This window comes from Triturus cristatus, chromosome 5_2 (assembly GCF_964204655.1).
Source record: "Triturus cristatus chromosome 5_2, aTriCri1.1, whole genome shotgun sequence".
NCBI classification, from domain to species: Eukaryota; Metazoa; Chordata; class Amphibia; order Caudata; family Salamandridae; genus Triturus; species Triturus cristatus.
The window spans coordinates 266,288,841-266,302,572 of record NC_140588.1 but is presented as its reverse complement, the minus strand read 5'-3'; the positions used below and the strand labels follow the sequence as shown (position 1 = coordinate 266,302,572).

The 13,732-nt window shown below is 42.5% G+C and overlaps 1 protein-coding gene across 1 annotated transcript in view; it reads left to right on the top strand.

The window, feature by feature from the left end:
* LOC146822854 (uncharacterized) overlaps window positions 1-13,732 on the top strand; it is a 180,785-nt gene that overhangs the window by 148,752 nt on the left and 18,301 nt on the right. Inside the window, exon 5 of the mRNA XM_085607027.1 lies at window positions 12,515-12,651. Within this exon, the coding sequence (XP_085463153.1) occupies window positions 12,515-12,651 (137 nt within the window). The remainder of the gene's footprint in view (window positions 1-12,514; window positions 12,652-13,732) is intronic.

Genomic DNA, 13,732 nt, shown 5'->3' with positions numbered 1-13,732 from the left:
AAATAGTACATCAAACTTAAAGAACACTAAATTTTACATTCGTCGTTTATATCTAAACATGAAAAATAGAACATCAAATTTGCATATATTACATCCAAGGAACTTTAAACTTTGCATATGTCCCCTGCATATAATAGAACAAGACATTTGTATATATATTACATCCAAGGAATATTAAACTTTGCGCATGTCACTCATACTCCTCATAGCACCATTCTCCAAAATTACCACACTCCGTTTTACTTCCCTTCCCTGGATCTGAATATTTACTCTCTCCTTTGGGAACAAATCCTCTTTTCTTTACCACCACCCAATCACCGGGTGCTACCACACAATATTTCGCTCTTTTTCTTTGATTGTAATACATCACATTCTTATATTGTGAATTCAAAGCTTTCTTTATAATTTCCTCACGATCAACCTCCACACTCATTGCAGTACAACTTCCTCTCAACCACACGGGACACTCTTTGACACCAGGTTGTCTTCCCTTTAAGGAAACAAATGGAGAAACACCCGTTACAGAATGGGGAGTAGTCCTGTGAACCCACACCATCTTCCTCAATGCCTTCAACCATGGAAGATGATTTGCAAATGACAGCTGTATATTATCCATCACCAATCGATTTACCCTTTCAACCAAGCCATTGGCTTGTGGTCTAAAAAGAGCTACTTTCACATGTACGATTCCCATGCCAGAAAGATAGTTCTCCATCTCCCTTGAAATAAATTGTGCTCCATTATCCGAAACAATACTCTTAGGAATGCCTTCCTCCATAAAAACTTCTTAAAAAAACTCAATAACGCTAGCAGAAGACACTTCACTAACAGTCTTGAGCACAAACCATTTGGTATGATAATCCACCAAAACTAAGATGTACCTACTCCTCAACCCTAACTTGGATATGGGTCCAAGAATATCCACAGCCAACCTCTCCCAAGGTCTATCAGGTAACTTCACAACTTCTAATGGAGATTCTCTAGTTACTTTGTTCTTATCACTATTAGCACAAGCTACACAATTTTTTATCCTTTCTTCAACATCATCTAAACCTGGCCACCAAAACGATTGTCTTATCTTCCTTTTTACAATTCCTCTGCCCAAATGTCCTTCATGAAAAATATCAAGAATTCTTTTACGAATCCCTTCAGGAGGAACAAACTGACCTCTTCTCATGAGCTTATCATCAACCACACTCAACTCTTCTTGACCGTCTCAATTTCTCATTCTCTTCCCAAACACATACAACTCTCCGTTCTACCTCCATCATAACATCATCTTCTAGTTTTGCAGCCATCCATTCTTCTGCAATAATAGCCAACTCTCCATTCAAAAACACATTATCTCTTGGTGTTATCTGAGCAACAATATTATCAGATTCTCCATCCACTGGCATTCTTGAAAGATAATCTGCTACAACATTTTTGCTACCTTTCACAAATTCAATTTCATAATTATAGTCCATCATTGATAATATCCATCTAGTAATACATGGTGTCACATTTCCCTCTAGACCTCTTCTACCTTTATACGTTAGAGGCTTGTGCTCAGTCCTGAGTTTAAAGGGAGTAACCCACACAAAAAATCTAAATCGATGGATTCCCCAGCAACAAGCCAGAGCCTCGCGTTCAATTACAGAATACTTAGTCTCTGCACCTTGTAACCTCCTAGATGCAAAAGCAATTATGTTTTCCATTCCATCCTTGACTTGCGTCAACACTGCACCAATCCCTACCTTGCTTGCATCAGTTGTCACGTACGTTCTTGCTGAAACATCAAAATGTCCTAACGTTGGAGCTTGAATAATACATTTCTTTATCTGAGAAAATGCAGCTTCACATTCTTTACTCCATTCAAACTCAACTCCCTTTTTTAATATTCTCCTCAAAGTCTCTACAATCTCAGTAAATTCTTTTACAAACTTAGCACAATACTCCGCTAACCCTAAAAATGACTTCAATTCACCTTTATTTCCTGGCCTAACCGTTTTCTCTATAGCAGACACAATACTTTTTTTGGGACTAATACCTTTTGCATTGATAGTATGCCCCAGATAAGTTACTTCATTCATGCGGATATGGCATTTTTCCTTTTTTATAGTCAAACCATGCTTTTGTAACCTCGTCATCACTTCATCAAATAGTTTGTCATGCTCAACTGTATTTTTTCCTACAATGAGTATGTCATCCTGGAAACACAACACATGCTTTAAATCCCCAAATATATTTTTCATAATCCTCTGGAATACCGCTGAGGCTGAGGCAAGCCCGAACGGCATTCTTTTATAACGGAACGCACCCAAGGGAGTGACAAATGATGTTAATGTCTAGATTGTGCATGTAAATCGACTTGGTGATATGCTGATGTCATATCCAGAACGCTAAATATCATACCACCAGCTTCCATTGTTAACATTTCCGATATATTCGGAAGTGGTTGTCTATCCACCCAGATATTTTTGTTCAAATCACGCAGGTCAATGCACAACCAGATCTTTCCCTCTCCCTTGGGCGCCACCACAATGGGCGCCAACCATTCGGATGCTTCGATAGGTTCGATTATTTGTTGCTGTAACAACTTACCAAGTTCCTCCTTTAAGAGCACAGTCATAGCATTAGGAACGTTCCTCACCTTGTGCACGATTGGTTTTGCACCATCCTTTAGTATGATCTTATGCGAGAACCCTTTCAGTAACCCCAACTTCTCTGAAAAATCCCTAGGATATCTCTTGACTAGATCGTGAGGATGATTTCCATCAAGATGGCTTCCATCACAAACTTCCTTCACTTCATCATGCTCAAGCAACATAACTGGTTCAATAGCGTTAGGATTTATAATAATCCCAAGGTCCCGCTGATGACGCCATCCTAATAAATTTGACCCATAGTCAGTAACATAGACTCTACCATGCACCTTACTTCCCTTGAAATCAATTGTCATCCACAACATACCTAGAATTTCAATCCTTCTTCCAGCATATCCTAAAGCTTTTATATCTGGTTTGCTTAAATTATACTTATTTGTGTTTTCCCAATTATTCTCAAAGGTTTGTTTGGAGATCAAGGTGAACAAACTCCCTGAATCAACCAAAACCCTCACAGACACCATATCGAGAAACACATGACAATGAGGTTTCTCCAGTTTGTCTGTGCTTTCCAATTTTACAACACACTCACTCAAATTTCTGTTATTATCCTCAACTTGTACTTCACCATCTACTACAGAAATGATTTCAACAGTTGAAATCAATTCATCGACACTATCTAATTCTTGATTCACTTGTTGAACTCTCTTCATACCACCAAATTCAAGTCCAGTCTGACACATTTTTGCAAGATGCCCCCTCTTTCCACATTTTCTGCAAAGAACACTCCTAGCAGCACATCGTAAACTTGACGCAATGTGTCCAGGACCCCACATCGAAGACACTTCAATTCTCTCCAATCACTAATCTTTTCTTTCGTCTCTGTATTCCCTTTGCTCCTTGCTTCTGCATTTTTTCTTATATCAGAACTCTTAGCATTATATTTTTCCTTAGATTGTACAATCGCCACTTCATCAACATTAGTCTTTTCTTTCACACTTTGTGTATCATCCATTTCCTTTAGCCACATCGTTTTATGTTCCATTCCTTTAACGATCTTGATGGTCTCTTCTAAATTAGGATCTTTAATTAGTAGTTTTTCTTTATTCCTTTTATCATTCGTACATCTAACAATTTGGTCTCTAATTAGAGAATGTGTTAATTGTTCAAAACGGCATGACAATGCTAAACCTCTTAATGTAGCAACATAAGATGCTATATTTTCATCTTGTTTCTGAACTCTTGAAAAAAACGTATGTCTTTCCAGTACCAAGTTAGTTTTAGGAGTAAACTGAATATCAAGCATTTGCATTGACATTTCAAAGACGTTATGAGGTTGTCCATCACCCATACCCAAGGACAGTTCCGGCAAATCTTCATAAATTCTCCTTCCTTCAATGCCTATGTGATGAAGTAAAATCGCTTGTCTCCTAAGGGGTCCATATCGATGTCCACCAATGGCCAAAATATATGTAAGAAATAATTTCTTCCACTGTTTCCATGGCACAGGTGGATCGCCAGGCGAAGATAAAAAGGGTGGAGGCGAAGCCATAGATTGTTCAATCATATCTGCAATAAACTAATATAACGAACTAAAACAAAAAAAAACTCAAAATAATAATTTAATATAATGAATTAACACAACAAAGTTTGTTGTCTTTTGTGAATTACTACTTCAACCCCAAGAAAGTAAAATAGTCAGTAGTGTCGCATATAAGGCAGCTCCAATATTATTATGGAAAGTACATGTAGTAAATACAGTGTCTGCTTTAATCAGATTCTTTCTTTCATATTCCTCTTTATTTTTCTTTTTTTTTTTTTTTAAATCCTAAAAGACACTTTTCCTCCTTTTAAGGCTCACCTTCCATGTAAAAGAAAAGCATTTTTGATTGCCGAAATAGCGGGAATTTTGGGGGGGAAATGTGTGTTTTTTACGTTTAATAATAGTACCTGAAATCTTCTTTTAATTAAATAGGAAATTGTGTGCATTGATCTTCCTTGTGAAACTCTTTTAGCAGTTTAATTGAGCAAACATTCTCGCCTCTCTGGCGCTTTTGGGGGAGGTTTGGAGGGACAGCCGCCATCTTGGACGGGACCCGCGCTGCTCGCGGTCAGCGTCCCAGGTGTTGCACGCTGCAGTCGACCTCAGGCAAACCCTATTTAAGTGGGTTATTTCGGTCGCGCTGCGCTCGGTAAGTGGCTAATTGATTTGGCTCACCTTCAATGTAAAAGAAAAGCATTTTTGATTGGCGAAATAGCGGGAATTTTAGGGGGAAAATGTGTGTTTTTTTACGTTTAATAATATTACCTGAAATCTTCTATTAATTAAATAGGAAATTGTGTGCATTGATCTTCCTTGTGAAACTCTTTTAGCAGTTTAATTGAGCAAACATTCTCGCCTCTCTGGTGCTTTTGGGGGAGGTTTGGAGGGACAGTCGCCATCTTGGACGGGACCCGCGCTGCTCGCGGTCAGCATCCCAGGTGTTGCACGCTGCACGCTGGCCTTAGCCACTCCCTATTTAAATGGCGGCGGGACGAACGCGCAGCTGGCGCGCCTAAGGCAAGACCGTCTGCGCCCGTCAGCGCTAAGTCAGTGCGCAGGGCGAGCCACTCTGCCGTTCCATACACGGGTGAGACAAATGTTTTCCACTATTCCGGCGATTATTTGAAATTGCTTAGACCCAATCCCTGCCAGTCACATAGTGGTAAGTGGGGAGGCTCGATGAGGAACTACATATGTGGTGACTGTGGTTTCCGGTCCACTCCGGAGCCCCGTTCATTGGTTGGGCCCGTTGGGTCTGTTAATCCTGAGATCATTAGGGCTTGTCTTATTAATGCTAGATCATTAAAAAAACACTATGTGGATGTGGCGGATCTGATTACAGATAATGGCTTAGACCTTCTGTTTGTTACCGAGACTTGACTTGATGCCTTTTGTAACCCAATCGTGGCTTTGGCAACTCCAGCGGGTTTTAAAATCTTTTGGCTGGACCGCCCTGTAGGAAGAGGTGGGGGCCTGGCCATTTTGTATAGGGATTGTTGGTCCCTTGTCAGTGAATCTTGCACTCTTTGGTGAGATTGCGAGGTTCTGAACTTTCAATTGCAGTTATCGGATCACTTTACTTTGGGGGGCTCCCTGATTTATAGACCACCGGGTTTAGCCAGGGCTTTTCTGGAGACCTGTGGGGATGCTCTGGCTGAGCGTGCTCTGCATTTTTCTAAGTATGTGCTTCTTGGCGACATCAATCTCCATTTGGAGCACTCTGAGCTGACCGACTCTGCAGTGTTCTTTGATTTTCTTAATCTGGCTAACCTGTCCCAGTGGGTTAAGGATCCCACCCACTTGGGCGGACATACTCTGGATATTATCTGCTCCAATTTTCCTATTTTAGTGGTGAAGCCAAGGCCAGTTGCTTGGTCAGATCATTTTCCTTTATTTTTTTCATGGGACATTAAACACTCTTGTCGCTCTGCTAATCGTTATCGTCCCCCTGTTACTAGGAAAATGGATCCTGGGCAGTTTAGGAGCTCTCTGGCAGCCTCTCGCCCTGCCTTTCGGGGGGACTTGGAAGCAAATGTGTCCCAGTTCGCCGACTGGCTCTCATGTTCGATTGAGATTCTGTCTGTTCCATGTCAACAAAAGCTGAGGAGAGAGCCCCCCTCTAAGCCTTGGTTCACACCTGGGCTGAGGATTTTAAAACACGAATGCAAATTACTGGAGAGAGCCTGGCGCGCCAGTGGATACTGTGCTATTTCCAAACGTGCCCTTAGAACCAAACAAAAATTGTACTATACGGCCATTGGGGAGGCCAAAGGGATATACTACTCTGATTGCATTGAGAGGGCCAATAACAATTCAAAAGAAATTTTTGCTATTGTACAAAATTTCCTGTCGCCTACTGCCCAAGTGGTAGTGACACCGTCATCGGAGACCTGGTGCAACTCCCTTGCTTATTTTTTCAGGGATAAAATAGTTAGCATCCAAGAGGCATTTTCGAACCTCCCGGTGAAGCTTGTTGGTGCCATGGTGGTGAGGTCAAGTGACTATCCAGCTCCTTCCTTCTCTGCATTTAGCCTGATCGATCTCCCTGGCTCTTTTAAGATCCTTAGGGCTTTAAAGTCGGGTTCGCCTAAAGATCCTTGCGCTGCCAGACTGCTGTCTGATGTGGCAGATACCATCAATTTAGAAGTCAATTATTTGATTAATAAATCGCTGCTGGAGTTGCTAGTTCTGCCGGTATGGAAGCAGGCGCTGATTCTACCTCTTTGAAAGAAGACATCTCTTGACCCGTGTCTTCCTGAGAATTATCGCCCTATCTCACTCTTGCCTAGTTTGGCGAAAGTGTGTGAGAGAGTGGTCCCGACTCAACTTACTAATTTCATAGAGAGCGCTGGTCTGCTTTACCCGGCCCAATCCGGCTTCCGTGCTTCTCATATCACTGAGTTAGCCCTGCTCGAGGTGACAGAGGCAATCCATGACTGTTTGGACGCTGGCGGGAAAGCGGCTTTGGTGATGTTAGATCTCTCAGCCGCTTTCGACATCGTGCCCCATTCTCTGCTCCTGGATCGTCTTTCTGGCATAGGCATTGGTGGTTCTGCCTTGCAGTGGCTCCGGTCTTTTTTGGAGGGTAGGTCTCAGCAGGTGTGGATTCCCCCTTGCGCCTCCGTTCAACTGCAAATGACTACGGGTGTTCCGCAGGGCTCATCTCTTAGCCCCCTGTTATTTAACATCTATATGACCCCGCTGGTTTATCTCGCGGAGTCATTGGGGGGGAGAGTGATGGCCTATGCGGACGATACCCAGCTCTTATTTTGCTGGAAGAAGGATGATGACTCGGTTAAGGAGGCGCAACATTGTTTGTCGTCCGTCTTTCATTGGTTGGCAAATGCCCAGTTGAAATGCAACAAAGGCAAATCTGAAGTTCTCTTCTGTGGTTCTTCTTCTCCTGGGTTTAGAGACAGGTTTTGGCCTCAGGATTTCCCTCGTCCTTCCATTGATAAAGGCGCAGTAAAAAATCTTGGCGTCTGGTTCGAGGAGAACTTGAATTTTGCTACTCAAGTGAAGAAGCTGGCTGGTGTTTGTTTTGGCATCCTTAAAATCTTGCGGAGGTTTCTTCCCTTTCTACCTGGTAAGGCTAAAGAAACTGTGGTTCGTGCCCTTGTTCTGTCTCGTTTGGATTATGCAAATGCCCTTTTGGTAGGCAGCCCAGGATATTTGGTTAAGAAACTGCAGGTTGTCCAAAATTCAGCGGCCAGGCTTCTCCTTGGCGTGCGTTCTAGGCTTAGCGTTCGTTCCCATCTGCGCTCCTTGCACTGGCTCCCAGTGGAATCTCGTTTGAAATTCAAGATGCTTTCTATTGTGCATCGGGCCCTTTATGGTCTGGGTCCTTGTTATCTGCGTAAGAGGTTTGCCTTTTACACACCTGGGAGGCTACTGCATTCGTCTGCTCAGCTTTTGATCCAGACCCCTAGGTTTAATCGCCACAGACTGGGAGGGAACTCCTTTGTCCATAAAGCAGGCCTTGCCTGGAATGGCCTGCCTGTAGCTCTTCGGGCTACTCAGGACCCTCTTCTGTTTAAAAGAAAATTAAAAACTTTGCTTTTTTAGTATGATGGGTTTTGCCTCTCTTCTTCCTCTTTTTTCCCCGAGTTTAGCGCCGGGACACTTTTGAGTAGCTGCGCGCTGTATAAATTAATGATAACATAACATAACATAACATTATGATTTTTCACGTGACGCGCGTTGATCTACACACCGGTGTCACTGGTTAACCAAAATTAACTAGAATCTAATTAACATGTGGCGCGCCTCGACTTGCGCGCCAATCGCCACAATAGTGTTTCACTCGCGCTTCACTTGTTGCCACAACAAGGCGCGTCAAGTCAATACGCGTGTTGAGTTAGACTTGTGCGTCATTCGTTGCTTCACTCGCGCTTCACTCGTTGGCATAACAACGCGCGTCAAGCTAATACGCGTGTTGAGTCATCAATGCGCATCCGTTGCCATAACAACGCGTGTTATGAAAAATACGCGTACCGATATTGATCTTGCACCAAAGAAATATAAACTCAATGCCAGTCTAACACTCGAGCAAATATAAGTATAAAAGTTATACCACCAGGAACTCCACTGCTTCCGTAGTGTAGACTCCACAGTGTTTCAAATCACATAATCACGCGGTGTCCAAATGCTTTCCAGGGTGTCCAAATGCTTTCTAGGGGTGCGGATGCCGAAAGTCTGTCCCCCACACAGCTTCTAACTCATCGCCAGTGTAAGAAAGTCACTTCTCAAGTTGATTAATTTAGATTTATTCTCATTGCAGCATCCCCAGCATTACCAACGCTCTCCAGCTCACAACTGTTCAAACCCTTCCTTAACATTCCATGCTAGGTCATCGGTGACCTCATCAGATTCTACATTACTAACACTGCAGATCATTACAAAATCTACCTTTGGAACCTATAAATTGGGGATCAAGGTGTGGCAGAGGAAAGGGGGCGTAGTCACGAGGGTCAGAACTTGAAAAGTGGGGTCTGAGAGTCTACTTATAATTTTTTCTTTTAAAACAATCTGCTGCAAAGAAAATGACAACAAGGACACATACTACAGTAAGTCCATTCTTTATCACTTAATTGGTCACTAAGAGAATGCCGCCTAAAATACCTTACAGAGTTACAACACCTGCTGCCGAGCTCACTGTGTGCCCAGCCATTACGAGAAGTTTATAATAGCAGTAAGGCAACTCTAGAGGTTAACACAGTTCTGGGAGAGTCATAGATTTGATTCATAAAGTATCATAGAAGGTCAACATGCCTGCTGCAAAGCACATCATGTAACATGCAGGTCACAGACTTGTTTTCTATTTACATAGGTAAGTGACACTGAGATTGTTTTGTTACTTCCAGTTCATAATTTTCAGCCCTTCTATTATAGCATAGTGCTCTATTTACCAGCACCAAGGAGCTGCTTGAAAACAGTAATTCGTGGGTTTAGATTCTTATCATTTTTTTCTCAGTCTGATGTTATTTAAGGTTTTGCAGAGAAGGGTTGCTTTGGGAAGTAATAATGTCTTATAAGTACAGAAAACCATAATCACTGCATTGGATTTTATATCTTCACTTTGCTTTTCTCCCGACCGTTCACTCATAATGTCTACAAATATGTATGATCTGTGATTCCTACACCTTATAAGTTATAACCCTCATTGACTTATGTAACATTTCCTGTACATTCATTTACATATGTGTATGATTTATTGTTCCTCTGTGAGTGATGTAAAAGGCTCTGACACCCCACATTGCAAACAGACCATCCTCTCAGGGGCCCCAACTGACCCATGCCCCCAACACATCTACAACCAGTCAGCACCGCCTTGACCCACATCATCAACACCTCCATCACATCTGTCACTCTACCGGATAAATAGTAACTTGCAGAAATCAATATCCTCCTTAAGAAGCCCACAGCCAACCCAAATCAACTGAGCAACTTACGTCACATATCTCTGCTTCCCTATCCAGCCAAAGTGATTGAGAATACCATCAATAAGCAACTCACAACCAACCTCGAACTTCACCATCTTCTAGACAACACTCAATCAGGATTCTGAAAGAACCACATCACCGAAATAGCACTCATCACAACCACCAATGACATTTGAATCATCCTGGACCAAGAAGAAAGAGAGGCCCTCATTCTGATTGACCTCTTTGCGGCCTTCAACACTGTCTCCCATTGCACCATCAGAAGACTTCACAAAAGTGGTATGCAAGTATCCGCTCTCAAATAGATCTGTTCCTTCCTCATGTGAAGAACCCAAAGGGTCAGGCTGCTACCCTTCACATCAGAGACCAAGAAAGTGATATGCAGAGTCCCACAGGGATGGCCCCTCAGCTCCACCCTTTTCAACATATACATGACAATACTCACCAAGACCAACCGATCACAAGTCATCACCGTAATCTCCTACGCTGATGACATCCAACTCATCCTCTCCCTGATGGGCAAAATAACCACCGCCAGAACCAACTTCACCAACTGCATGACCATGGTAGCAGACTGGATGCGAACCAACTGCCTGCAGCTCAACTCTGACAAGATGGAAATACTGGTCTTCAGCGACAAGACCTCCCCATGGGACTCCACCTTGTGGCTGTCAGAGCTAGGACCAACACCCACATCCACAGACCACATAAGAAATCTAAGGACCATCCTAGACGACAGACTCAATATGGCGGATCAAGTCAACACAGTGTGCACCTACTGCTTCAACATCCTACGCATGCTGCGAAAAATCTTCAAATGGTTATCTCAAAACACAAGATGAAGCACTACACAAGCACTTGTCACCAGCAGGCTGGACCACGACAACACTCTTCACGCCAGAATCTCTAAACAACTCCTACACAGACTCCAGACCATCTAGAACACCGCTTCAAGACTCATACACGTCCTCCCACACCACACCCACATCACACCATACCCCAGAAAGCTTCACTGGCTCCCCTTTCACAAATGCAGTCAATTCAAACTTCTCGTCCACACATACAAAGTCCTAAACAACACAGGACCAGAATACCTGAACAGTCGCATACACTTTCACCAACCTACCAATCCAACCCGACAACTACTCTCTGCCTCACTCGTACACATTCCCCGCAGAAGCAAAACTGGAGGTTGCTCGTCCTCCTACATTGCACCCAAGACATGGAATGACCTCCCTCAACACATCACTTCCTGAGCTCAGCAAGAAGCTAAAGTCCTGGGTCTTCATATAAGCACCTTAGGGACCACAAATATACACACCTGCCCAAGTACCTGTATATCCTCTTGGTGGATTAGAGCACTATACAAATCAATATAACATGACAAATAATAAAAATAGTCGGTGCCATTTACATCAATATTTGTTTATTACTCATACTGACAGATACATATTGCATTCTTATAGTGTAAGCACATCTCTTACACAGGGAGTTAAACAACATTAAAAAGCTGCCTCAAAGTCATAGTTTCTCCTAAGCACTTGTGATGTGATAACCTCCTTTGCACCTTTTTTTTCTTCCATTGCTGTGGCATCTAGTTATTAGGCTCCAGATAGCTCCAATACAGTATTACAGTCAAAGAAACGGAGGGCTGATGGCCTATTAAATCAGGCCTTTGTTACTGGCTGGAAATGTAGCCCCAAATCCAGCACAAAAAGAATGCAGATAACGTGCGGGCGCAGCTGAAATGTTTCCTTGGGTCAGAAAATTTCCCCAGGACAAATTCTGCATGTTTCCCTGGGTCAGCCGGATACCAGATCTGACCCGAAATAGCTGTAGGAACTGGGGTCGGCACAGTACCTCTACTTTCTAGCAGTGATATCCAGTACATTTGAGCTGGTGGTTGCAGGTGGGGGTCACCGGCACTCATTTTTGGGAACTGGTACTTTTTTTTCCTTCTTAGACTTTAACCCACAACAAGAGAGTGAAAAACGCACAAAGGAGAAAGAAAGAGGCAGAGAAAGATGGAAAAAAATTGAAAAACTGAGAGAGCAGGATCTTGAAAGAGTGAGATAAAGAGGTAGGGAGTGTCTTGTGGTGGATCAAAGAGGCATGAAGGCGAGCACACTCTCCCTCTCAAGGCGACTGAAGACATCACCAATCATGGCTCTTTATGGAAACGTCTGTAAACTCATCTTTTCTATTCTTTTGAACTCTCCTTCTGCCTTATAGAAGGAATGCCTGATTCTGGGCAGCTGTGTACTCTGTAACTCCATTATACATCCACTTTTTGTTGTGATGAGCCTGTTTGAATGTATTTTGGTTCCAGAACCAACTCTGGAAATCCATGTAAATTATATCTATGATGCTTCCAGGTTCGCGAGACAATATTGTAAATTTCCTGGCAAAGTGTCATTTCTTATCCGGGTCTCTTCTTTATACAGCAAGAGGAAATACAACCGCCTGTGGGGAGTTTAACTTTCTCTCTGACCCAGAAGCCGCCTACATTGTCCTGAACGACTTCCACTGCCCCACCTACATTGCTACATGGGAGCATGCGTGTCGTAGCAAACTATCATGGGTACGTATGCTAGATGAATGTAATGCATGCGACATCAAACTACGTCTCTCCGTGACAAACTATGTAATATTTTATGTTAGTCACACTTGCAAAGCACACATCCTGCAATCAGCGTGGCCTCTAAATGAAGTTGGCTGTCTGTGAGAGGTGACAGCCACACACTTTCACCACTACTGCTTTCCACAACACCGTAATCATTGTATACGTTACTTTGGGCCTGATTCACAAAGGTACAGTGAGAAGAAAGTCTAACTCTACGGCTGTCGGTATTCATAAAGGTCATTTACTACTGGTAAATGCCCTTTCTGAATACCGAAAGTCGTAAAGTTCAACTTTTAGTATTCACAAAGGGCTGTTACGAGTAGTAAAGGCCCTTTGTGACTACCAAAAGTCATAATGTTAGTCTTTCGTCTCACTTTACCTTTGTGAATCGTGCTAATTGTTTTTTTATTTTATTTTTTTAATATCCTCTTTTGTGGTCAAGCGCATAAACACATTTGATTGACCAATTGTGACTTAATCCTGCTTAGTGCTGGGTTTCCGTAAGTAACTCAACGCTCAGATGGTGAGGCTTAGGATTTTATCTGTTGTCATATTCTGGCCCCACTTGGATGTCAGCCAAATTCACAATGTTTTGCACATCAAACTGTTGGAAAAGTAGAAAAATTAAAAATGTGTCTGATGCAAAAAGCAGAAGAAGGATGTAGTACCAAGACAATGTATGACACCAGAAAAGTCTTTATTTATTACTTATTATAACGATTATGACCAAAAATGTGCTCCATTGCATGTGAAACAAAGGGCATTGATCTCAGAGCAGCTCTACACCAACCATCCTATCACAGCGCATCACTCTATGATGTCAAACCAACTCCTGGCAGCAACTGACCACTCCTTTACAATCCAACTTATTCAACTGCAATCTTATACAACCCACTGAACACAAATAAAGTTTTTTCTGCTTCACTAAAACAAATTATTGATCTCCATACAACCAGAATAAGTTCATCCAATCTTAAGAACAATCTTGACTAGCAAGACTTTACTTAAAAATCCTTACAATTAATCTCTGTGCACTTGA